A 23,781-nucleotide genomic window follows, 5' to 3' on the forward strand; every position below is an offset into this window, starting at 1 on the left:
GCGGTGATACTTAGGTAACGTCCCTGTCCATGCCTGCTGGACCATGAGTCAGCGGTAATATGCACCTTACCGCTGACCACCCTGTCCAGTGAGGCATGGACATTGCCTTCCACATGCTGGTAGAGAGCCGGAATCGCCTTCCATGAGAAAAAGTGGCGTTTGGGTACCTGCCACTGAGGAACCGCACATTCCACAAACTCACGGAAGGGGGCAGAGTCTACCAACTGAAAAGGCAGCAGTTGAAGTGCTAGCATCTCAGCTGATGAGGAGCAAGGAGAGGTCCTCTTTGTTCTTTGGTGTGGGTCTTTTAGATACGCTTGCCAACGAACTGCATGGCAGGTCAACATATGTCTGGTCAAGCATGTGGTGCCCAAGCGGGAGATGTTTTGGCCACGCGAGATACGCTTGAGACATATGTTGCAAATAGCAGCGGTGCGATCTGATGCACTTGTCTCAAAAAAGACCCACACCAAAGAACTTTTGGAATAACGCCGAGAGACAGCAGCGCCCTGCACATGTGGAGCTTTGGGGTGTGATGCAGTCAGTGTGCTGCCCTTAGGCTGGCCCCTGGAGGGTATCCTGCATCGTTGGTGATGTGCCTCCTCCTCTCTCCTATCAGGCACCCACATTGAGTCAGTGACCTCATCATCCCCTCCCTCCTCATCACTGGAGCAAACCTGGCAGTATGCTGCAACAGGGGGAGCATGACTGCCAGGTTGCTGTCCTTCTTGGGCACCCCCTCTGTCCGTGCTCATGTTACTGCCTTCATCTAGCTCAGTATCATCATCAGAGCCTTCTAAACGCTGGGCATCCTCCTGAAGCATGTACCCAACACTGTGCTCAAACAGTTCGAGGGACTCCTCAGGAGGACATGGTGGGGCTAGGGAAGGAGTCACTGATGCCATTGAGCTGAGGGAAGAGGCCGCGTTGGCAGCTGCTTTGCCAGACAAAGTATCCTGAGCATGGGTGAGAGAGGATGAGGACGGCTTGGTCATCCACTCGACCAAGTCTTCCGCATGTTGTTGCTCAACACGGCCAGCTGCCGAAAAAAAGGCCAAGCATGTCCCACGGCCACATGCTGATGAGGATGCACCATCTCCACGACCAGCACTGTTGTCTCTAGACACAGAGCCTGCTTGCCCTCTTTTATTGGCTTGTGACTGTCTGCCTCTCCTTGTTGGCCTTCCAGACATACTAATGGCCTTTAGCTGCACTAAGCTAGTATATATATTTATATATATATATGATACTGCAGCTAGCAAAATCAACTGCCTGCCTGTAGTATGAGAATACCACCAACCTTCTACAGGTAGCTTTAGCTGAACACTGTGCAGAACTCGCAATACACTAACTTGTAGTTTTAGCTGAACACTGTTCAGAGGACGCATTACACTAACTTGAAGCTTTAGCTGAACACTGTTCAGAAGACGCACTACACTAACTTGTAGCTTTAGCTGAACACTGTGCAGAGGTCCCACTACACTAACTTGTAGTTTTAGCTGAACACTGTGAGGAGGACGCACTACACTAACTTGTAGCTTTAGCTGAACACTGTGCAGAGGTCGCACTACACTAACTTGTAGTTTTAGCTGAACACTTTGAGGAGGACGCACCACACTAACTTGTAGCTTTAGCTGAACACTGTGAGGAGGACGCACTACCCTAACGTGTAGCTTTAGCTGAACACTGTGCAGAGGTCGCACTACACTAACTTGTAGTTTTAGCTGAACACTGTGAGGAGGATGCACTATACTAACTTGTAGCTTTAGCTGAACACTGTGAGGAGGACGCACTACCCTAACTTGTAGCTTTAGCTGAACACTGTGCACTACACTAACTTGTAGTTTTAGCTGAACACTGTGCAGAGGTCACACTAAACTAACTTGTAGCTTTAACTGAACACTGTGAGGAGGACGCACTACACTAACTGTAAATAGTCTAGCTGCCTGACTGTGGTACTAATAGGATCAAAAGAACACCAGCAATTTTCTTCAGGTAGCTGTAAATACTGTAACAAGACAAGCCTGCCTGTCAGTAGGAAGATAACAGGAACGGATCTAGCTAAACTGAATACAGTATATATACATAATATACAACACCTGGGATGCATATATATACACAATACACTGTAAGTGCAGCTAACTCACTGACTGTCCTGCCTAATCTATCTAACCTAAATCAAATGACACTGTCTCTCTGTCTATCTTTTTCAACACCGGAACACACACTACACAGGGCCGCCGTGCAGGCGGCCTTATATAGTGTGGGGCGTGTACTAAATCCCCTGAGCCATAATTGGCCAAAGCCTCCTTGGCTTTGGCCAATTACGGCTCTCTGTTCAGACGGCGCTGTGATTGGCCAAGCATGCGGGTCATAGTGCATGCTTGGCCAATCATCAGCCAGCAATGCACTGCGATGCCACAGTAAATTATGGGCCGTGACGCGCCACACAAATTTGGCGTGAACGGCCCATATCGTTCGCAATTTGGCGAACTGGGTTCGACTCGAACACGAAGCTCATCCTTAGTGTCCACACAGTGTTTAGCTGGTTACTGGGCATGGAGAAAGAGAGAGGGAAAGGGCTGTCATTTAGCACTGTGTATATGCCCACATGTGTGACTCTATAACAGGGGTCTCAAACTGGCGGCCCTCCAGCTGTTGCGAAACTACAAGTCCCATCATTCCTCAGCCTGTGAGAGTCATGCTTATAACTGTCAGCCTTGCAATGCCTCATGGGACTTGTAGTTTAACAACAGCTGGAGGGCCGCCAGTTTGAGATCCCTGCTCTATAACCACATGGGCTGCTCAGATTTGATAGGGAGAAAATGCTCAGCATAGAAACTCACTGAAAACTGAGCATGTGCAGAGTTGCCACCACAGCTGCAAAATGCCTAGCTTGGGGACATGAAAAGAAGAGGGAGATAGAGAGCAGCAGGATCAACCAGATTTTTTACAGACTACAGAAAACGCATCTCATAGTGACTGAGTGAGTATGAACAGCAAGTAATACACCATTTAATTAGAGTTTTTTAAAATGTGGGTTTAGGGACATTTTAGGTCACAAATCATTCTTTAGGACAAAGTTGTCTCAGGATCCCTTAATGCCCCTAATTAAAGCCAGTCAGGGGAATTAATAAAGAGTGTTTATGACACTCTTCAGATCTTCAGATCACAACAGAGATGCAAGATGCTCTGCGCCCTGAGCCCACCCTTTTTTGAAGCCTATAGAGCAGCGAGCCTCTGGCTCTAATCATGTGCTTAAACCCCCCCATTGGAATCCATACGTCCGGCGCCTTGCATGTAGATTAGGGGCGGGACGCATGGATGGGGGGGGCGGTGCCCGTGTGCCCCTGCTCAGGTCCCATCCTGCCCACCTGTCTCAAAGGGAGCTTTGCCAATAACAGTTCAGTCATAACAGTCCAAAACGTTAGTCTTTTCTCTGCATATTCGAACATGATAAAGCACAGAGGAGCCAGTGTATAATGTCTCTGCTGCTGCATCTATCCCACTTCCATACATTATTGGTCTGCTTATCTATTGGTGGCAAATCCATCTCATAGTCTCAAATCAGTATTGGCACAATATGATGATTTACAGTTTAGCTACACTGTATTCAGTTACACTGAATTCCTAATTTATAGTGCTAACAGTCTGATATCATGTACAGCACTGGACACAATGCTAAGTGACTACATCAATGATACAAATAAAATGTGATAAGTATTCTATATTATCTCTGTGTACCTTGCTATCTTTCTGTAGATGGAACAGAGTGTCCTGGTAATAAGAAGTGCCCTGTAAATGGGAGCTGTGATGACCCTTCACAATGTCCTTGTATGGATGGATACAAACCTTATACTCATCCAGTAAGGGCTAGAAGTATAATCAGTTGTAACGGTGAGTAATTCTGCACTTGGTGACAAACTGCATGGTGCATGATGACCCACTGACAAACAAATACATACATTAATTCCTATGGTCTCTTCAGTGATGTCATCAAGGAGGCAGCATGACTGAGTGTGATCTCAGTACATATACAGCGGGAGGATTTGCATTTTGTTTGTGTGTGGAAAGGCTACAGATGCCGTCCCCTGATCTCCCCACAAAGGTTGTTGAGCTGACCCCAGACGACATACTGACTAGCAGTAAGAAGCAACAATTTTCTATACAGACAAATGCATGCTAAACCCTCTAATTCCTGCACTGCTCATGATCTATGTCAAAAGTAGCAATGGGGATGCACAAGAAAACACAACATTGTACAATGAAAAAGTAAGATCTAATTATGGGTATGGGCATACTCTATTTGGAAGAATATTGTTGCACCTAAGATGAATAAACTCCACAGTGCAATGGGATTGGTGAAATGAGGGTGCTTTAACCACTTGCCCACTTGGCACTTAAACCCCCTTCCTAACCAGACCAATTTTCAGCTTTCAGTGCACTCACATTTTGAATGATAATTACTCATGCAACATTGTACCCATATTAAATTTTTGACCTTTTTTTCACACAAATAGAGCTTTCCTTTGGATGGTATTTGATCACCACTGGGTTTTTTATTTTTTGTGCTATAAATGAAAAAAAACTGCACATTTTGTAAAAAAAATGCATTTTTCTTTGTTTTGGTTAAAAAATTTAGCAAATTAGTAATTATTCTTCTTAAATGTTGGCCAAAATTTATACTGCTATAAATCTTTGGTAAACATAACCACAATAAGTTTAGATTATTTGATATTTGTGATGGCTGGGCATGGGTGGGGATGGATGAGCCATGGATGAGCATGGCTGGGCATTTATGAGCATGGCTGGGCATGGATGAGGATGGTTGGGTATGGATGAGCATGGCTGGGTATGGATGAGCATGGCTGGGTATGAATGAGCATGGCTTGGCATGGATGATCATGGCTGGGCATGGATGAAGCATGGATGAGCATGGCTGGGTATGGGTGGCATTGCTGGGCATGGATACAGCATGGATGAACATGGCTGGGCATGGCTGGAGCATGGATGATCATGGCTGGGCACGGCTGGAGCATGAATGATCATGGATGAAGCATTGATGGGCATGGCTGGGCATGGATGGAGCATGGATGATCGTGGCTGGAGCATGGATGGACTTCTCGTCGGACTGAACTCCAAAGGACTTTTCAAGGGAGTTCCGATGGAGTTCCGATGAAACAGACTTGGCTACACGCGATCCCACCAAAGTCCGATCATTTCGAACGTGATGATGTACGACCGGACTAGGAAAGGAAGTTCAATAGCTAGTAGCCAACAGCTGCCCTTGTGTCGTTTTCGGTCCATCAGACTAGCATACAGACGAACGTTTTTTTCTATAAGGATCGAGTCCGTCGGAAAGATTTGAAAAATGTTCTATTTTTAAGGTCTGTCAGATTTTTCAACAGAAAAGGTCCGATGAAGCCCACACACGATCGGAATGTCCGACGGATTCGTTCCGTCTGACCTTTTCTGCCAGAAAGTCCACTCGTGTGTACGCGGCATAAGAGGCTTGGCTCACTGTGGTGTTGGTGGAAGATTACTGTTCACCTTTTAATCAAGATCGATTCACCTATTGGGTGCCTCTCTGGATTGATGGACGTTTTCTTTGTTACCAAGTACATTTAAGCGCTGCATTTCTCTATAAAGTATGAGTATTACCATCTGCTATGGGCCGGGCGGTGGTTCAGTTATCCTGACTGGGCATCATATGACGTCCAGCAGGATAACATGCCGCCGCTCGCCCACGGGGACGCGCATCGCGGCGATCGGTAGAGCGGTGTGTCAGTTTGACACACTGCTTCACCGATCTTGGTAAAGAGCCTCCGGCGGAGGCTCTTTACCACGTGATCAGCCGTGTCCAATCACGGCTGATCACGATGTCAATAGGAAGAGCTGTTGATCGGCTTTTCCTCACTCGCGTCTGACAGACGCGAGTAGAGGAGAGCTGATCGGCGGCTCTCCTGACAGGGGGGGTCTGCGCTGATTGTTTATCAGCGCAGCCCCCCCTCAGATGACCACACTGGACCACCAGGGATCGCCACTAGGACCATCAGGGAGAGGGGCAACATGTGGATGGCCAGCTATGTACCCCATGGCCATCCACATGTAACAATGTGCCCAGTCAGTGCCCAATCTGTGCCAATCAGTGCCCACAAATGGGCACTGATTGGCACCAGTATATTGCAGTGATGCCCAGCAATGCCACCCTTAGGGGCATCAGTGCCACCAATCAGTGTCATCAGTGCCATCCATCAGTGTCCATCAGTGCCACCTGTCAGTGCCCATCCGTACCCACTTATCAGTGCCCATCAGTGCCACCTATCAGTGCCACCCATAAGTACCCATCAGTGCCAACTATGAGTGCCCATCAGTGCCACCTATGAGTGCCCATCAGTGCTGCCTATGAGTGCCCATCAGTGCCGCATACCAGTGCCACCTATCAGTGCCCATCAGTGCCACCTATCAGTGCCCATCAGTGCCACCTATCAGTGCTCATCATCAGTGACCGTCAATGCCACCTCATCAGTGCCACCTCATCAGTGCCCATCAGTGCCGCCATATTAGTGCCCATCAGTGCAGCCATATCAGTGCCCGTCATTGAAGAAGAAAACGTATTTATTTACAAAAATGTTTAACAGAAACAAAGAAAAGCGTGTTTTTTTTTCAAAATTTTCGGTCTTTTTTATATTTTTTGCGCAAAAAATAAAAAACGCAGAGGTGATCAAATACCACCAAAAGAAAGCTCTATTTGTGGTAACAAAATGATAAAAAAATTGTTTGAGTACAGTGTAGCATGACCGCGCAATTGTCATTCAAAATGCAACAATGCTGAAAATTGGTCTGGGCGGGAAGGTGTCTAAGTGCCTGGTATTGAAGTGGTTAAACAGAAGGGCCCTTCTCTACAGCATGTTGGCAGGAGACAGGCTTTTCTAAAGAAAACAAACTAAACGGCCAATTTCACAATGCTGTGTTGTGGTAATGTGTTAGGGTTCCATTTATTTGGAATGGCACCCCACCATACTTGCGATGCACAACACAGAAACACAAAGAGGTTGATTTACTAAAACTGGAGAGTGCAAAATCTAGTGCAGAGCTACATCGAAAGCAAACAGCTTCTAACTTCAGCTTGTTTAATTTAGGCTTTGATAAAAAAAAAGCCTGGAAGCTGATTGGTTTCTATGTAGAGCAGCACTAGATTTTGCACTCTCTGGTTTTAGTAAATCAACCTCATATGAATGCACCATTGTGCATTGTATCGCACTGCGTTGCTAAAAGTATACATGAACCTTTTTTAATGCATTTTGAGTCATTTATGAAACCCCTTTAGATAAGTTGACTTGCACATGACACACATTAACACATGACATAATGCTTGTTAGCACATGCGCATTTATGCATTGCAAAAGGTGTAAGTGGGCCCTTAGACTTTGCACACCATTAGCTTTGGTGATACTGTAATGTACCAGATGATTTAACGTGATAGACAGTATCTCCCCAGTTGACACTTCAAGGTGCTACATAGAGAGGTCACTGGGGGGCTCCACCAAAATTTTGCTATGGGACTCCATGATACCCTGTTGGCAGCTTTGATTATGGGGAGGCTCTGCAGAGAAGAAATTGGGAGCATTATCTATTGGGATACACATAAGGGAAAAGGAATATTTACCTTTGTATCAGGTTAGCGTGGTACTGATATTTTATCATTTCAGTACATCCCTTTGCTTAGACACAGTATCATAGCACACATTTACTGTATGTCATTTAAAGTATAAATAAATGTAAAACTGTGCAATTAATGATGCTGTGATACAATGGAATATTGTGACAACACAAGAGCTTGAACTCATGAGCTAATTTTAATGCTGCAAATTGCAGAACTATAAGTTCATAAGAACTATAGGCAATATTACACTCACCGGACACTTTATTAAGCAAACCTGTTCAAATGCTTGGTAACACAAATTGCTAATCAGCCAATCACATGGCAGTAACTCAATGCATTTAGGAATGTAGTTGTGGTAAAGACGACTTGCTGAAGTTCAAACATCGGAATAGGGAAGAATGAGGATTTAAGTGACTTTGAACGTGGCATGGTTGTTGGTGCCAGATGGGCTGGTCTGAGTATTTCAAAAATTGCTGATCTACTAGGATTTTCACATACAACCATCTCTAGGGTTTACAAAGAATGGTCCGAAAAAGAGAAAATATCCAGTGAGTGGCAGTTGTGTGGACGGAAATGCCTTGTTGTTGTCACAGGTCAGAGGAGAATGGGCAGACTGATTGGAGATGATAGAAAGGCAACAGTAACTCAAATATCCACTCATTACAACCAAGGAATGCAGAATACCATCTCTGAATGCACAACACATCCAACCTTGAAACAGCAGCAGAAGACCACACCGGGTGCCACTCCTGTCGGCTAATAACAGGAAACTGAGGCCACAATTTGCACAGGCTCACCAAAATTGGACAATAGAAGATTGGAAAAATGTTGCCTGGTCTGATGAGTCTCGATTTAAGCTGTGACATTCAGATGGTGGGGTCAGAATTTGGTGTAAACAACATGAAAACATGGATCCATCCTGCCTTGTATCAATGATTCAGGCTGGTGGTGTAGTGGTGTGGGGGATATTTTCTTGGCACCCTTTGGGCCCCTTAGTACCAATTGAGCATCATTTAAACACAACAGGCCTACCTCATTATTGTTGCTGACCATGTCCATCTCTTTATGACCACAGTGTACCCATCCTCTGATGGCTACTTCCAGCAGGATAATGCACCATGTCACAAAGCTCAAATCTCACCACTGGTTTCTTGAAACATGACAATGAGGTCACTGTACTCCAATGTCCTCCACAGTCACTAGATCTCAATCCAATAGAGCACCTTTGGAATGTGGTGGAACGGGCGATTCGCATCATGGATGTGCAGCAGACAAATCTGCAGCAACAGTGTGATGCCATCATGTCAATATAGACCAAAATCTCTGAGGAATGTTTCCATTGTTGAATCTATTCCACAAAGAATTAAGGCAGTTCTAAAGGCAAAAGAGGGTCTAACCCAGTACTAGTAAGGTGTACCTAATAAAGTTGCTGGTGGGTGTAAGTGGGATGAATGAATACTTTGGTCCAGTGTGCAAACAATGACTGAAGTGCAAATAAGTAGTTGGCACACAGGTTACAAAAGCCATTATTCATTGCTTTAAAGTGCTCCTGATGATAATAGAAGTTTATTTCTCAGTCAATTATTGCAATATACCCACATATTCTTATGGTTGCCTGTTTCGTGCCCATATATTGTCACAATTCACAAATGTGTGTTGGTTTCCCATGTATTGTAACAATGTCCTCTATGTTGCTCATGATTGTCATGATTGCCTGTTTCCTGTCCACGTATTACATTATAACAATTGCTTGTTTGTTGCCTGTTTATAGCAATAATTGCCTGCTTGTTGCCCATGTTTTGTAACAGTTGCCAGTTTGTTGCCTGTGTGTTGTAATCATTGCCCATCTGTTGCCTACAGATTGAAATGACTGCTCTTTTATTGCTCACCTATAATAACAATTGCCTGATTGCTGCCCAGTTATTGTCGTGATTTGTTTGTTGTGAGCATATTGTAATGATTGCCTGTGTGTTGCCATGAAATTAATTCATTTTGACAAAATCACTCCACCCATCTCTAGTGGCCAACCAATCACAAAAGCCTGAGGTTGACCAGAGAATAAATGAAGCCATGAGTGCAGAGTTTATTATTGAGTCCCACTGTTTACACTGACAGATGAGTTATGTGTCTCACTTTGTTTTTTTTAGATATACAAGAATGTATGGAAGGCACACATACTTGTGACACCAAGGCAAGATGTATCAACACAGATGGAGGATATTTCTGTGTGTGTAACAAAGGCTACCGCAGAGGAACTGAAACAGAGTTCTGTCCATCCAATAACATAACAGAGAATCAATGTTCAGGTGAGTGATCAAGGCAAGAGTACGCAGCATAGAAGAGTACGCAGCATATTTTCATCAAGTTCTTTTATCTTTATTTATATTATAGTGATATCCATTTAAATCCAGGGTCATAAAAAGTGTATTTTATCACAATTGCACTGTGACGGTCAGGGTTCCTTCAGTAGTATATTATGTCAGCATTGCCCTCCTCACCCTTCCTGCCCCACACACACCGTACATAACAAGGACACTGGAAGTGACAGTGGACAGAATTCCATTACCAGAAGCAAAGCACAAGGCAGCTGGCTTAGAGCTTGAGGCTCCATTCACACTAGCGCGTTTTTTGATGCATTTTGCATTTTGCAGAAATGCATGGGAATTTTTTAACATGGGTTCCTATGGAACATGTTCACATCAATGCCTTTTTGTACCTCTGCATTTTTGGAAAGGGTCAGGGACTTTTTTTCATGCAAAATGCAGCGTTTTGCATGTAATAGAATTCAATGGACAAGCATCAAAAACGCAAGTGCACCGTTTTTGCAGCGTTTTTGATGCGTTTTTGATGCGTTTTTGCCGGGTTTTTTTTTTTTTTTTTTTTTTAATTTTTTTTAAGACTGTAAAAAAAACCCAAAAAAACGCAAAACGCAAATCGCGGCAAAAACGCGGCAAAAACGCTGCTCATTTTTGAGCAGCGTTTTTGCCGCGTTTTTGCCGCGATTTGAGTTTTGCGTTTTTTTTTGTTTTTTTTTACAGTTTTTTTTTACAGTCTAAAAAAAAACTGTAAAAAAAAAAAAAAAAAAAAAACCGGCAAAAACGCATCAAAAACGCATCAAAAATGCTGCAAAAACGCTGCAAAAACGGTGCACTTGCGTTTTTGATGCTTGTCCATTGAAATCCATTACATGCAAAACACTGCTTTTTGCATGAAAAAAAGTCCCCGACCCTTTCCAAAAATGCAGAGAAACAAAAAGGCATTGATGTGAACATGTTCCATAGGAACCCATGTTAAAAAATTCTCTAAATGTTCTCTACAGATCTGCAGGCCACACTATGGCAATCTACTATGTTTGAAGCCATCATTGCAAGTTTCCAATACTCTCACCTACCTCCAGAGAGACATTCCCCCATCACCATTTTTCTCCCAAGTGTATGTATGCAATTTCTCCAGTCCTTCTGGGTCATCATTTGTTAATGAAGACAGTTCAAGGACAGGACTAGTCATTCTCATAATGAGGCACAACTCAATAAACCAGCCTTTCTCAACCTTTTTCCATGAAGGAACCATTGAAATAATTTTCAGATCTCTGGAAAAAAAACCAGCAAAATCATTATACTGTATGTACAGCTCATGGAACATTAGCATGATCAACAAGATCATACGCTATAATATTGCATAAAAGGATAAAGAATGGGACCTACCATCCAGATTGAAAAAAACATTGTCTAACACCCCTAGCTTTATCATGGCCGTTTTTAAGGCAGGGCAAAAGGGGCAGCTGCCCTGGGGCCTGTCATTGTTGTGGGGCCCAAAGTAGCTGCCTCATACTTGACAACTATCCTGGTTTAAATCCCCTCGTCCCTTGAGGTTTAAGTCCTGTGCTGTGTCCCAATATCTCAGTGTGAAGTGCTGTTACTAATGCTGCCCAGCTCTGCCCTATTGTTGTGTACAGATGACTCACCAGCAGACTCTGTGTTTACATGTAAATTACCAGCATTCGTATGTAAATAGTGGCAGTTGGCGGCATTGATATGTATATCATGCCCCCCTGAGGTCATGTCCACAGTAATTTCTAGCAACCAATCAACAAGCAGAAATCATGTGCTGTAACCTCTAGCAACTAATCAGTGAGCCGTAATGTGTGCTGTAACCTCTACCAACCAGTCAGTGAGCGGTAATGATACACTGTAACCTCTGGCAACCAATCACAATAGCTGCCTGATCTGATTCAGTAAACTGATTTTGAGTCTAGCTGCTATTTATTGTATGTCTCAGAGCAGGTGGAGAGCAAAACTGCATGGGCGGGGCCCAAGAAAAGTTTTGCCCAGGGTCCAATCAATATTAAAGACGGCCCTGAGCTTTATATAACAAGAATATTAACAGTAATAATTGGGAAGCAAATCCATCCTTCCTTCTCTCTCCTCTCCTCTCTCATTAATTTTTGTATATGTATAAGCAATGTAGATAATACAAGTATTGCTGAATATGTGGATATATGTATAAGTGAATGATACAACATGTTAGCACTTTATTTTTATACACAATTCATGAGGAAGCACAGCAAATATTAGATGATAACATAAGTAATAAATTCCATTAATAATTCTGCAGCATCCTTAATTTTGGCAAACTACAGTTTGTTTTTATTTTAACATTCACAGCAAATCTTGTGTTATTAGCCCTAAATGTCTTTGGGGGTTATTTACGAAAGCAAATCCACTTTGCACTGAAAGTGCACTTGGAAGTGCAGTCGCTGTAGATCCGAGGGTGACATGAAAGGAAAAAAAAACAACAGCATTTTAGCTTGCACATGATTGGATGATAAAATTAGCAGCGCTTCCCCTCATTTCAGAGCTACCCCTCAGATTTACAGCGACTGCACTTCCAAGTGCACATTCAGTGCAATTTCAGCTGCACTTTGCACTTGTAGTTTGCACTTGTAGTGCAAAGTGGATTTGCCTTTCATAAATAAACCCCTTTGTTTTAGCCACATATGTAGCTCTGGTGAGTTCTCCGTACTGTTGATAGTGGTGACATGTGGGTGGAGAGAAACACTGAAGATACATAATATACTGGATGGCACGTTTTGAAAAGAGCATGGACACTAATTTGTTTTGTTTGTTAAAGATATATGGACTGGTATGTACAGTATTGGTGTATGGTGTAAAGGCACTTTTTAATTGCCTTAACTTTTTAATTCAAATGAGCGCTGTGTAGTATAAATAATATAACCATTTGACACTTTTTGTGTTGTACACAGCAGCTGTTAATATACAGCTCCTGTTGCTCCCTGTTTCCTGTTTATGCTCACCTGATCTCCTGTTGTGACCCGGACTGCTCTCACCACGCTGCCTCTCTCCTGGATTGACCCCCGGCCTGATTAACGGACTTCCTCTGCTTGATACCAGTGTTTGACCCCTGGCCTGCTTAACGGACTTCCTCTGCTGGATACCAGTGTTTGACCCCCGGCCTGTTCTACGGACTTGTCTTGCTTATTGCCTGTGTTTGACCCTCTGCTTGCTTACAGTTTGTCCGCTCCACCCAGGAACGGGACTTCCACCAGTTCCTGGACTCCTGCATCCCCAGACCCGGCTCTACAGTTTCCCACAAGGGACCCATACCTGCTGGTGGCCCGTGCTCCTTACTGCCACCCATTCCCTGTTTCATCTCCAGGGGACGGGGTGTGCGTAGTGGCAAGGGCAAACCGCTCTCGGCATCTCGGCCTCTGTAAGTACTCACCTGACAGAACCATTGCTGTATCGCTGGGTCAGGTGAGAGGGCAGATCGGCCATTATCTACTAACATCCAGAGGAACTGCAGTCTCTGACCATCTCATGTACTATGTCTGCAGTCTCTCACATCTCCTGTACTATGTCTGCAATTTCTGACCATCTCCTGTAGTATGCCTGCAGTCTCTGATCATCTCCTATACTATGTCTGCAGTCTCTGATCATCTCCTGTACTATGTCTGCAGTCTCTTTTTTTTGGCCACTTCAGTGAAGTATTTTTCCGGGAGTCTTGTTTCAACTTTAACATTCAATCTCGTCCCTTCACATCATCACATCATTGTGGCATTTTTGTCAGCTTTTTACAAATCAAACCTAATATCTTGGAAAAACCCCATTTCAATTTTCTTCTCTCTTTCAAGCCCACCTAAAGCACACCCAACCCTCCCACTCCCTTTTCCCTCCCTACCCCCCCCTCACCCCCCGGCCTCACCTCTCTTACTTCACACCTATCTCCTACTCCTACTCCACTCTGCTCCTGTCTAAACCAATTTCCACTCATCTCACCATATTTAATAATCACCGTCTAACAGCATCGGGACCTCAAAGCTAAATACCCCACACCTCAGCAGCTCTTAATTAACATTTGTACTCCACCCATTCCCTCCATTTCGTCTCAAAGACTTCTATTCCCGTCCCTTCACTAAACCTGAGATACTCTAGACTTTGAATTTCGTTAATTTTATTGAACCAATCCCACATCGTGGGTCTTCCTTTCACTTGCCAAAATCTAGGTATAAGGCTTTTGGCCGCATTAGTAAGCTGTGGTATTAGCGTTTTCAGGTATGTCTTCATGGGCATTAGTCTGAAGTCTCTGACCATCTCCTTTACTATGTCTGCAGTCTCTGGCTGTCTCCTGTACTATGTCTGCACTCTCTGACCAGCTCCTGTACTATGTCTGCAGTCTCTGACTGTCTCCTGTAGTATGTCTGCAGGCTCTGACCATCTCCTGTCATATGTCTGCAGTCTCTGACCATTTCCTGTAGTATGTCTGCAGTCTCTGACTGTCTCCTGTATTGTGTCTGCAGTCTCTGACCATCTCCTGTACTATGATTGCAGTCTCTGACCATCTCTTGTATCATAACTACAGTCTCTGACCATCTCTTGTATCATGTCTGCAGTCTCTGACCATCCCTTGTATTATGTCTGCAGTCTCTGACCATCTCCTGTATTATGTCTGCAGTCTCTGACCATCTCTTGTACTATGTCTGCAGTCTCTGACCATCTCCTGTACCATGGTTGCAGTCTCTGACCGTCTCTTATATCATGTCTGCAGTCTCTGACCATCTTCTGTACTATGATTGCAGTCTCTGACCGTCTCCTGTACTATGTCTTGGGGCTCTTTCTAACAGACTCTCTAACAGAAGCCCTCACTGTGTGCATCAGAGAGACTCCCCTCCAGGTCTCATTAGTGTACGCTCTTCCTGTATTTTCTTTATTGTTAAAAGATCATGCGAGAATCCCAGGGTAACAAAGACTTCTTAGGGGAGCATCTCTGTATTTGAGTCGTTGCCATAGAAACATTTGTAAAGGGGAGGAGTTGGTAAGATGACCACGCCCATGTGGGGCCGCCAGAAATATTTCTGCACCCAGGTGTCTGTGACTCAAGGATTGGCCCTGAATAACAGAACAGAGAATGGATGTACAGGTGAGAGAACAGAGGCAAGAGCACACTGCAAAGAAAGTTATGTTCATGATGTTACTTGTTCACACCCATTACAGCAGTAGAAGATAACACTGGCGATCGATAACCAGGTAAAAGCTGAAGGGCTCTGATTTAGAGCTTCTCTTAGTAATAATCTCAAATACAGTTTATATTTTAATGTATAAGCTACAGTCTCTTTACATTATAGAAAACCATTTTCTGAAAGAGGTTGTAAACCTCCATTTTCAAGTTGTACCTATAGGTAAGCCTATAATAGGGCTTACCTATAGGTCATAGGTGTGCATAGCCCATTTTATTAGGGTGTGCACCCCAAAGCTCAAACACACATCTCTTTCTCTGCAGCCTCAGCTGCACTGCACAGGGAATGAATGGGAGGAGCTCTGTGCTGAGCAGCTTCCTGTTCATTCATAAGTTGAAGCATACTAATCACAGTTTAATATGCTTCAGCTATGAATGAACGCAGAGAGCCAGTGTGTTCACTATGTTCATTTAGAAAAGGAATTATAGAAAGGGAACCACTAAGGACAATGAGAAAACTCAATTTTTTGTTGCCAACATCCCAATATATTGGTATGGTTAAAGAAAGAAAGTACCCCCCGGTACTATGGGACTTTAAGGGCAAACTTTTGAAAACAAAGTATTTTGAAACATAGAAAAATGTATTATTTTATAAGTTAAAAAGTGTGATGGTGTGAAACAACACCGTACATAAAACAGTACATAATATACATATAGTATGAGAGAAACACTTCTCCTATAGCCCGACGCGTTTTGTGAATTTCAGGGTGAATCCCTTCTTCTTTCTTTTTGGCCCTGAAGAAGGGATTCACCCCAAAATTCTTCAAACGCGTCGGGATATAGGAGGAGTGTTTCTCTTATACTATATGTATATTATGTACTGTTTTATGTAAGGTGTTGTTTCACACCATCACACTTTTTAACTTGTAAAATAATACATTTTTCTGTTTCAAAATACTTTGTTTTCAAAAGTTCGCTCGTAAAGTCCCATAATATCGGGGGGGGGGGTACTTTCTTTAACCATTTAGAAAAGGAAGGGGCCAGTAAATGACATATTGACTAGCCCATGGGTGCTTAACCTGTGGCCCTCAAGCTGTTGCGGAACTACAAGTCCCATTATGCCTCTGCCTTTGGGAGTCATGCTTGTAACTGACCGCAGCTTGCAATGTCTCATTGGACTTGCAGTTCCGCAACAGCTGGAGGGCCACAGGTTGAGCACCCATTGGCTAGACCCTTCCCCTGCTCTCCATCCTGAAACATCCCCTGTAACTGGCCTTTAAATGCACAGTGCTGCTCTGGACGGTCGTCTGAGGTCTCGGAGGCCTATAATGCTGGCTGCAAAGTCGCTTGCTTGCTGGGAGCGGAAGCAGGTGGAACTCCGTGGAAACCGGAAGTTAGTTCACAAGGGTAAATGTCCCTGCCTCACATTTTCATTTCGTTTTCATTCGTTAATGAAAACTGAATTGATTTTCGTCATAGTTTTGGTCAGTGGACGAAAATGTGGCGTACTTTTCGTTTTGTTTTCGTCACTGTAAAAATGCTGCTGATGAAAATTTTGACAAATGTTTTCATTTGTCAAAAAAAGTTTTTTTTTTTTGACAAACAAAATTAACACTGCTAACCACTAGAAAACAAAAAAAATTGCACTGTTCTAGTTTAAAACATGTTTAAAGAGATTGCATAATCTTTTCAATGATTTTTAGATATTTGTGTAAAAGAGATTAGTTATTATGTAAATAACATTAACAATGTATGTTCATATCAGGTTATAAACTTTATATCTATGTATAGTTTGGAATTACATATGTACATAGGGGGGAGCCCTATTTGCTCACTACATTCACAGGCTCTGTTTCCTGCTTTGCAGCACTGACAATGGTGATGGTTTACTGCTGCCCCAGAGCTGTAACATAGTAGGCATACCTCCCAACCGTCCTGGATTCCCTGGGACCGTGCCAGGATTTGATCCAAATTTCAGTGTCCTGGTGAATCAAAGCTATGTCCCTGAGAGGAGCCACTTGGCTCCATCAACTTTCCTGGCAGGGGCGCGCTGGGGCGGGAACCAGCAGGGCCTTTTTCAGGGGGAAAATTCAACCCCCCACCACTGGCGCTGTTTACCTCTCCCTGCTTTACAACTAACAGCACTACGCAACGTCCACACAGGATCCCCACCCCCTCTCATCTAGGAGAGCAGAGGAGGGAGGGGGTGGATCAAAAAAGAGGAGGGGGCAGGGCCGCTCTTAGCAGCATGGTAGAATCTCCTCCAGTCCCGCCGTCAGTCTGCACAGATGATGTACTGTAACCTGTAGCTGCTCTTTTGCAGAAGCCCCACTGGTGATTTTTGCTCTCAGAGCAGTCTCCTGCTGGATAGTTTTGGCTTAATTCCCTGCAATCTACAGACAGCAGTGTGTGAGGACCCCCCGGGAGGTTGGCCATAGCTGAGGGGCTATAAATGTCTCATCTGTTTCCAGCAATCTTTTCAATCAACCACTTCTTTTTTGGGAGACGAATTCTGTCAGGAAGAGAGCTCTGTACTGGAATGGGGGGGATAACTTTGTACTTGGGGGTAGAACTTGGGAGTACACAGCACACAGTGTCGCGCACGCCTCAACCCTGAACTTAGTACATAGCGCACCTCTCAACCCTGCACTCAGTATGTAGGGCACTCCTCAGCCCTGCACTCAGTACATAGAGCACCCCTCAACCCTGCATTCAGTACGTAGCGCACACCTCAACCCAGCACTTTGTATGTAGCGCACACCTCAATCGTGAAATCTGTATGTACCGCACCCCTCAACCCTGCACTCAGTATGTAGCACACCCCTCAACCCTGTACTCAGGACATTGTGCACACCTCAACGCTACACTCAGTTTGTAGCGCACCCCTCAACCCTGCACTCAGTACATAGCGCACCCCTCAATGCTACTCAGTACGTTGCGCACACCTCAATCCTGCACTCAGTATGTTACGCACACCTCAACCCTGCACTCAGTACATATCGTATGTTGTGCGCACCTTAACCGTGCACTCTGTATGTACTGCACCCCTCAACCCTGCACTCAGTACATAGAGCACCCCTCAATGTTACTCAGTACGTTGCGCACACCTCAACCCTGCACTCAGTATGTTACGCACACCTCAACCCTGCACTCAGTACATAGCGCACACCTCAGCCCTGCACTCTGTATGTAGCGCACACCTCAGCCCTGCACTCTGTATGTAGCGCACACCTCAGCCCTGCACTCTGTATGTAGCGCACACCTCAACCCTGCACTCTGTATGTAGCGCACCCCTCAACCCTGCACTTTGTATGTAGCACACTCCCCAATACTCCATTCTGTAGCGCACTCCTCAACCCTGTACTCTGTATGTAGCACACACCTCAACCCGACACTCTGTACACAGCGTGCTCCTCAACCCTGCACTCTGTATGTAGCACACTCCTCAACCATGCACTTTGTATGTAAAGCACTCCTCAACCCTGCACTCTGTACACAGCACACCCCAAACCTGCACTCTGTATGTAGGGCACTTTTCAACCCTTGATTCTGTATGTAGTGCACTCTTCAACCTTGCAATCTGTATGTAGCCCACTCTTCAATCTTGCACTCTATATGTAGTGCACTACTGAACTCTACACCTGTGAAGGAATGTGATGTAGATAATAATAATAGTAATCTGAAAATGTCTATTTTCTTAATGTGCATACATATTTTTCTCCTTACTCATTATATAAGTATACAGGTTTGCTCTGTTCCTATATTTTCTCAAGATGGCGGGTACCCCCTACATCCCACACATCAGAAGAACGCGGAACTAAAGATAAAACCAAAGACAGTCAGACCTCGTTATGAACATTCTCCATTTTCTTTTTCTATCTTAACCAATGAGATGTACCTATTAGACTAACATAGCAATGACGTATTTGTGTGTATAAAACATTAACACCGCCTTGAATAAATTAGAAGTGTAAAAGGTAACGGTGCTGAGCGTGTCTCAGAGTGTTTACTTTTATATGCATGCATATCAACACTTTTCAAATTAGAGACAGCAGCAGATAACCTTGGGCTCGATTGGAGCTCTTAATCATTTCTCTACAGCTGGTGCCGAAACCCGGGACCTCAGGCTACAGTCGAAGTTATACCGCGACAAGCATTCGGGCGTTAACTGATTGATGAGAGTGGGGTTTGCGCAGCCCTAACAGTACCGGTGAGTTTGATTTATATTCTTACCACTGTACGACTTTCTTATCTTTCGGTTGACGGCTGGATTCTGTCGGTATGCTGAGACTGTCTTAGAGGCAGGTAACTCCTCGCCTGAGGTTGTTTTAACGAACCTGCCAATGGGTTTCTGCTGACTGAATTTTTTTGTTCACTGTCTGCCATTCTTTGGGCTACGAAACTCAGCAGTCTAAAAGTGCTACATGTGTGAATGTGTGGTCTCATCTCCAGATGAGCTTTCGGCCTCTGGGATAAGATTGTTTCCCTTGTGGCAAACGTTTATAGACGGGTTACTCTGGGTTCGATGAACCTTTGAGGGTTATCTCAGCTGCTGGCTTTGCAGTCTGAAAGTGTTACAGAAGTCTCACCCCAAGAAGAGTTGTCGGCCTCTTGGTGTAGAGCTGTAGAAAAAACGTCTATAAACGGGTTTATTTTTGCAGGGTGGTCTGCCCTTGTGGTTATCTTAGCCTGCTGAAATTTTGCAGTTCGAAGAGTGGCAGGTGTAATGTCCTGTCGTGAGTGTATTTGTGATTTACTGTTTGCTATACACGAGAGGGGTTGGGGAGGGGGGGCTGCCCGGGGGATCTGTTGGGTCGCGGGCCGTTGCTCCTCACTACCCCTGATGTGTTTGTTCTTGTTCTGAGATTAACCGTACATTAGTCTTATGTGCCCCCACCGAAGGAATTTGCTGATAAGAACGCTGAGAAAAATATTAACTCCTTGGTTGTATGTATTCCCCTCTCAAGCCGTTAGCCGAGAAACAGAAAGTGATATTGTAAAGAAAGTGATATTGCAAAGAAGAAGATGTTGAAATAGTTAAAGTTGAAAGAAGTGGCGAAAGTTATGTTGCTGAAGAAACAGGGAGAAAAATCCTGTGTGATAAAGAAAATTGGATAAAGGAAGTTAAGAAAGATGGCGATTGTATTATGTATGTGTATCACAGAGCTGATGATATGTTGGAACTTGAAACAAAGGAGGGGAGGGACAGCACTGCCCTCCGTCTAACAACCACTCCTTTCTCACCACCCAAGCACAACCCACTGTGACAACTCAGCCCGGCGGCCATCTTAGTGCACCCATGCCTTCACTTTCTACCCAGCCCAGTGCACTTCCTGCCGGCGGCCATCTTGGTACACCCAGTAAGCTTAAACAGCCTGTACCCAGCCCTCCCTGTTTTAAACCAAGACGGTTCATACCACACACCTGTCTTCCCCAATACGGGAGCATCACATTCCCAGGCCGGATATGTTAATGATGAAGAAGCATCTGAGTGGGAAGCCCAACAGCAGGCAGCAAGGTCACCCACTGATTTAACCCCCAATCCGGCTCCAGACTCTCAGTTCCGAGAGGATCTCAAACACATACTGGCAACCGTAAGGAACAGTGCTTCTTGCCAGCCCCCGCCCCAACAACAGTCTTGGTTACCAGAAGGGGCACCAGTGATGTATGTCGCTTTTACTCTATCACAAGCAGCGGCCTTAGTGACAAGTCTGCCTGACCCAGAGAAGCAGCCAATTCCCTTCTACAACAGGATAGTGCAGATACAAGAAACTTACTCAGCTGCCTGGAGAGACTTGATCAGCCTATGCCAAATCAAAGCAGGATATGTCTTTTGGCCAGTCATGCAGACGGCCTTCAATGATGCCAGCCTGACAAGTGCCACTTCCTACACCTCAGGCGTGGAGTTCTGTGCACAACTCCACGACTGGGCAAAGGAGAAGTTGACGGATCAGAAGACCACAATCCAAGATATTACCCAAGATAAAGGGGAGTCTGAAGAAGTATCATACTAAACTCGTACAGGCCTTTGATGATCTGAGTTTCTCCCACTATGAAAAGAGACACACACGTTTCCTGCGTGGGAGTGGATGGGGTGCTCCGCTCCAGTCCATTTGTAGAGCCACTCCAAGTGGGGACATTTCCTGATTTGCTTGCCAGATTTGTGGTGTCCTCTACATGTCCCTTGAATCTACTAGGAGCTGATGTGTTGTCCGGACTACAGGCCTCAATCAGGACACGCCTGAAGGGGGGATGAAGTTACATACTCCCCTATCTTTAGAAGACTCATCTGCCTTGTGTTCTCTGCCTCTCCTGATGACACTTAATGAAGAAAAAACTTCAAGTTCAATACTGCAGGAAGTACTTGACAGAATTCCTGCGTGCCTATGGTCCACAGGACCGGAAGACAACGGTCACTTAAAGGTGCCACCAGTTTCAGTCAAGCTAAAAGAGGGCGCATCATTGCCCCGGAAACCACAATAACCCCAAGAAGAGAATCCTAAAAAGAGAACCAGGTACCTGCTGTGGATGCCTTTGACTGCAAAATACCTCACAGAGGTGGACCTTACAAACGTTTTCTTCAGTGTCCACCCTCACCCCTCCTGCTGGTACCTTTTTGCATTCATCCACGGAAAGAAACGGAAACATACCTAAACAGTTGTGCCACAAGGGGTACAGAACTTTCCAAGCCAGTCTGCAAAAACTATGGCTATCATCCTTGACACATGACAAGAGGAACAGCCGGAAGTGATTCTCTTCCAACATGTTGATGACCTTCTCCTTTGTGCAGCTGACTTACCCCCTGTTGAAGTCACCTCAGAAAGCCTGTTGTGCTATCTTGCCAACCAGGGCTGCAGAGCCTCAAAGCCCAAATTGCAGTGGTGCTCAACACCTGTCATTTTCCTTGGACTAATTTCCTAGTGCAGAGCATGGATTCCAGAAGCCTTCCTACTGATGCTCTGCAATCAGACCCTTCCAGATGTCTCCTGAAGAAATATCTAAAGTTTGAAGCCTTTAAGTGCACCACCCCCGGCGCTAGGGCTCCCAGACTACGACAAAACGCTCAAGCTCTTTGTATCCGAACGTCTGGGACATGCTGCAGGTGTACTCACCCAATCACACGGCATCAGCCTACGCCCCGTAGGATATTATTCCCGTCGGCTGGATGCGGTAGCAAGAGGAGGCCTATTGTGTCTGCGAGCTGGATTTGCTATACAAGCCTTGCTTGACAAAACTTTGAACTTGGTCTTCGGACACTGCCTCGTTCTGCTTGCTCCCCATGACGTTGTTGCCATATTCAACCAAGATCCAGCCGAAACACTTTTCCACTACCAGACACTTGAGACTCCTGTGTTCCCTCCTACTGGACAGCATTACTCTATTAAGTTGTCAAACACTGAACCCTACCACCCTTCTTCCACTTCTCGAGGGGGGAAAGGAGGAGGAGGAGTAGAGTCTTGACTTGTCACCCCATGACCACACAGGACACGCGGTCACCACTGAAAACACCGTTCTACAAGCTGAAGCCTTACCACCGGTGATGTCTACACAAGAGGCAGAGCTGTAAGCACTTACTACAGCATGTAAATGGGCAGAGGGAAAAAGAGCCAACATTCATATGGACTCAAGATATGCTTTCAGCATTGCCCATGATTATGGTGTTATCTAGGACAGAGGATTCCTGACGGCTGCAGGAACACCTGTGAAAAATTGATGCCTTGCTTCTCCCAACCCAAGTGACTATTCTGAGTAAAGCACACGACAAAATGAACTCAAAGGAAGCTCGAGGCAATCATCTAGCCAATTCAGCTGCCAAACAGACAGCTGGTGGTCCACGGGAAGTGGACAGCAGGGTGGTAGAAGAAGACCACCCCGTGCTTACCTTACAGACTTTCCCAGTGGACAGAGTTTATCTAAAAGAACTACAGGAAACAGCAAGTCCGGATAAGAAGGAAAGCTGGAAACGGAGAGGAGGAACTCTCAGAAATGGACTATTCGAGTGCAACAAGAAGCCTTGTCTACCCAGGAGTATGTACCCAGCCGTGGTGCAATGGACACATGGAGCTGCCCACTTGACAAAGACTTTTATGAACTCTCTTATCAACAAGTGTTGCACCAAGAGTTACTCCACTGACCGACAACTTCTGCAGATCATGCATTATCTGCACCAAATGTAACCCAGGATGCACAGAAGAAGCACCTGGCAAAAGCCCTATACCCCATTCCAGAGGATGCAAATTGATCATTCTCAAGTGCCAAGAAGTGGCAGATTCGAATACGCCCTAGTGGAAGTGGTCACGACTGCCAGGACCCACAGCTAAGAAACTACTAAGTAAGATAGTATGTAGATTTGGGGTCCCAGAGGTGATATTGAGAGATCAGCGACCAGCCTTAACAACAACCCTTACTAAAGAGATTTGGGCAGCACTGGGGGTTCAGTTGGCACTACACATCCCATACCACCCTCAAAGTAGCGGGAAGGTAGAAAGGATGAATGGGACACTAAAAACAGGATGTTGAAGATGGCCCAAGAGACTAACATGAGTTGGCCAGACAGTTAGCCCATTGCCCTGTTCAGTGTCAGACACACCCCCAGGGGAAACATGCCCTATCCCCTTATGAAATTTTGTTTGGTTCAGCTC

At 44.9% G+C, this 23,781-nt stretch overlaps 1 protein-coding gene across 1 annotated transcript in view; it reads left to right on the plus strand.

The window, feature by feature from the left end:
• LOC141133221 (adhesion G protein-coupled receptor E3-like) overlaps positions 1-23,781 on the plus strand; it is a 348,306-nt gene that overhangs the window by 30,105 nt on the left and 294,420 nt on the right. The window contains exons 3-4 of the mRNA XM_073622460.1: positions 3,763-3,897; positions 9,814-9,972. Of these exons, the coding sequence (XP_073478561.1) occupies positions 3,763-3,897; positions 9,814-9,972 (294 nt within the window). The remainder of the gene's footprint in view (positions 1-3,762; positions 3,898-9,813; positions 9,973-23,781) is intronic.

This window comes from Aquarana catesbeiana, linkage group LG03 (assembly GCF_042186555.1).
Source record: "Aquarana catesbeiana isolate 2022-GZ linkage group LG03, ASM4218655v1, whole genome shotgun sequence".
NCBI classification, from domain to species: Eukaryota; Metazoa; Chordata; class Amphibia; order Anura; family Ranidae; genus Aquarana; species Aquarana catesbeiana.